At 74.2% G+C, this 745-nt stretch overlaps 1 protein-coding gene across 1 annotated transcript in view; it reads left to right on the forward strand.

The window, feature by feature from the left end:
* Positions 1-217: 217 nt before the first annotated feature.
* Positions 218-745, forward strand: part of TGS1 (trimethylguanosine synthase 1) — a 39,578-nt gene continuing 39,050 nt past the window's right edge. Inside the window, exon 1 of the mRNA XM_014952629.1 lies at positions 218-344. Coding sequence (XP_014808115.1) covers positions 247-344 — 98 coding nt within the window. The 5' untranslated portion in view covers positions 218-246. The remainder of the gene's footprint in view (positions 345-745) is intronic.

Here is a 745-nt window from a genome sequence, read left to right on the forward strand (position 1 = left end):
ACCGCCACTGCCGCGGCTGCCTGTCCTCCTCCCTCACACACAGCTTCCCTCAGCTGGACTCGGCTCCCCTCGGCTGGACTCGGCTCGCCTCGGCTCGGCTGGACTCGGCTCGGCTGGACTCGGCTCTCATCGGCGCCGCCCGCCCCCTCAGGCGCAGGCGGGCGGTCCCGGGGCGGCGCCGGCGCTGAGGGCAGTTCCGGCGGAAGGCGGCGGGGCCGGTGCCGCGGCGTGGGTCTTCCCGCAGCGATGGTGCAGGACCCGCGGGGGCGGCCGGTGGCGGAGCTGCTGCTGCAGGCGGGGCCGGCCCACAGCATCCTCTGCCTCTGCTCCCGCGCCTTCGTCGAGTGAGTAGCGGCCTCGCCGCCGCCGCCGCCGCCGCCGCCGGTGGGGGGGGGCGCGGGGAAGGGCCGTGCTGCCGCGGCCTTGGCGGGTGCAGGCAGCGGGAGGTGCCATAAAGGATCCCGATGGGTTGTGTTAACCAAGGGAAACTGGGGGGGTAGGGGGAGCAGGACACGAGGGGAGCCCACCCACCCGTCGGTTCCCGTGGGGGGCCTTACCGGAGTGGGCACGGCCCAGCGGGGCCTGCTCCCTCCCCGGTCCCCTCCTGCCTCCCCTGGACCTGGGGGGCCCCGGGGCCGGAGAGGGGGATCAGTGAGGAGTGGGGAGAGGAGAGGTGCCGCCGAGAGGCGGGCTGTGGCGGGAGATTGGGGATTTGCATAGCGGAGCTTTGGGTGTTAAAACACAG

Source organism: Calidris pugnax, unplaced genomic scaffold (genome assembly GCF_001431845.1).
Source record: "Calidris pugnax isolate Ruff unplaced genomic scaffold, ASM143184v1 scaffold182, whole genome shotgun sequence".
NCBI lineage: Eukaryota > Metazoa > Chordata > Aves > Charadriiformes > Scolopacidae > Calidris > Calidris pugnax.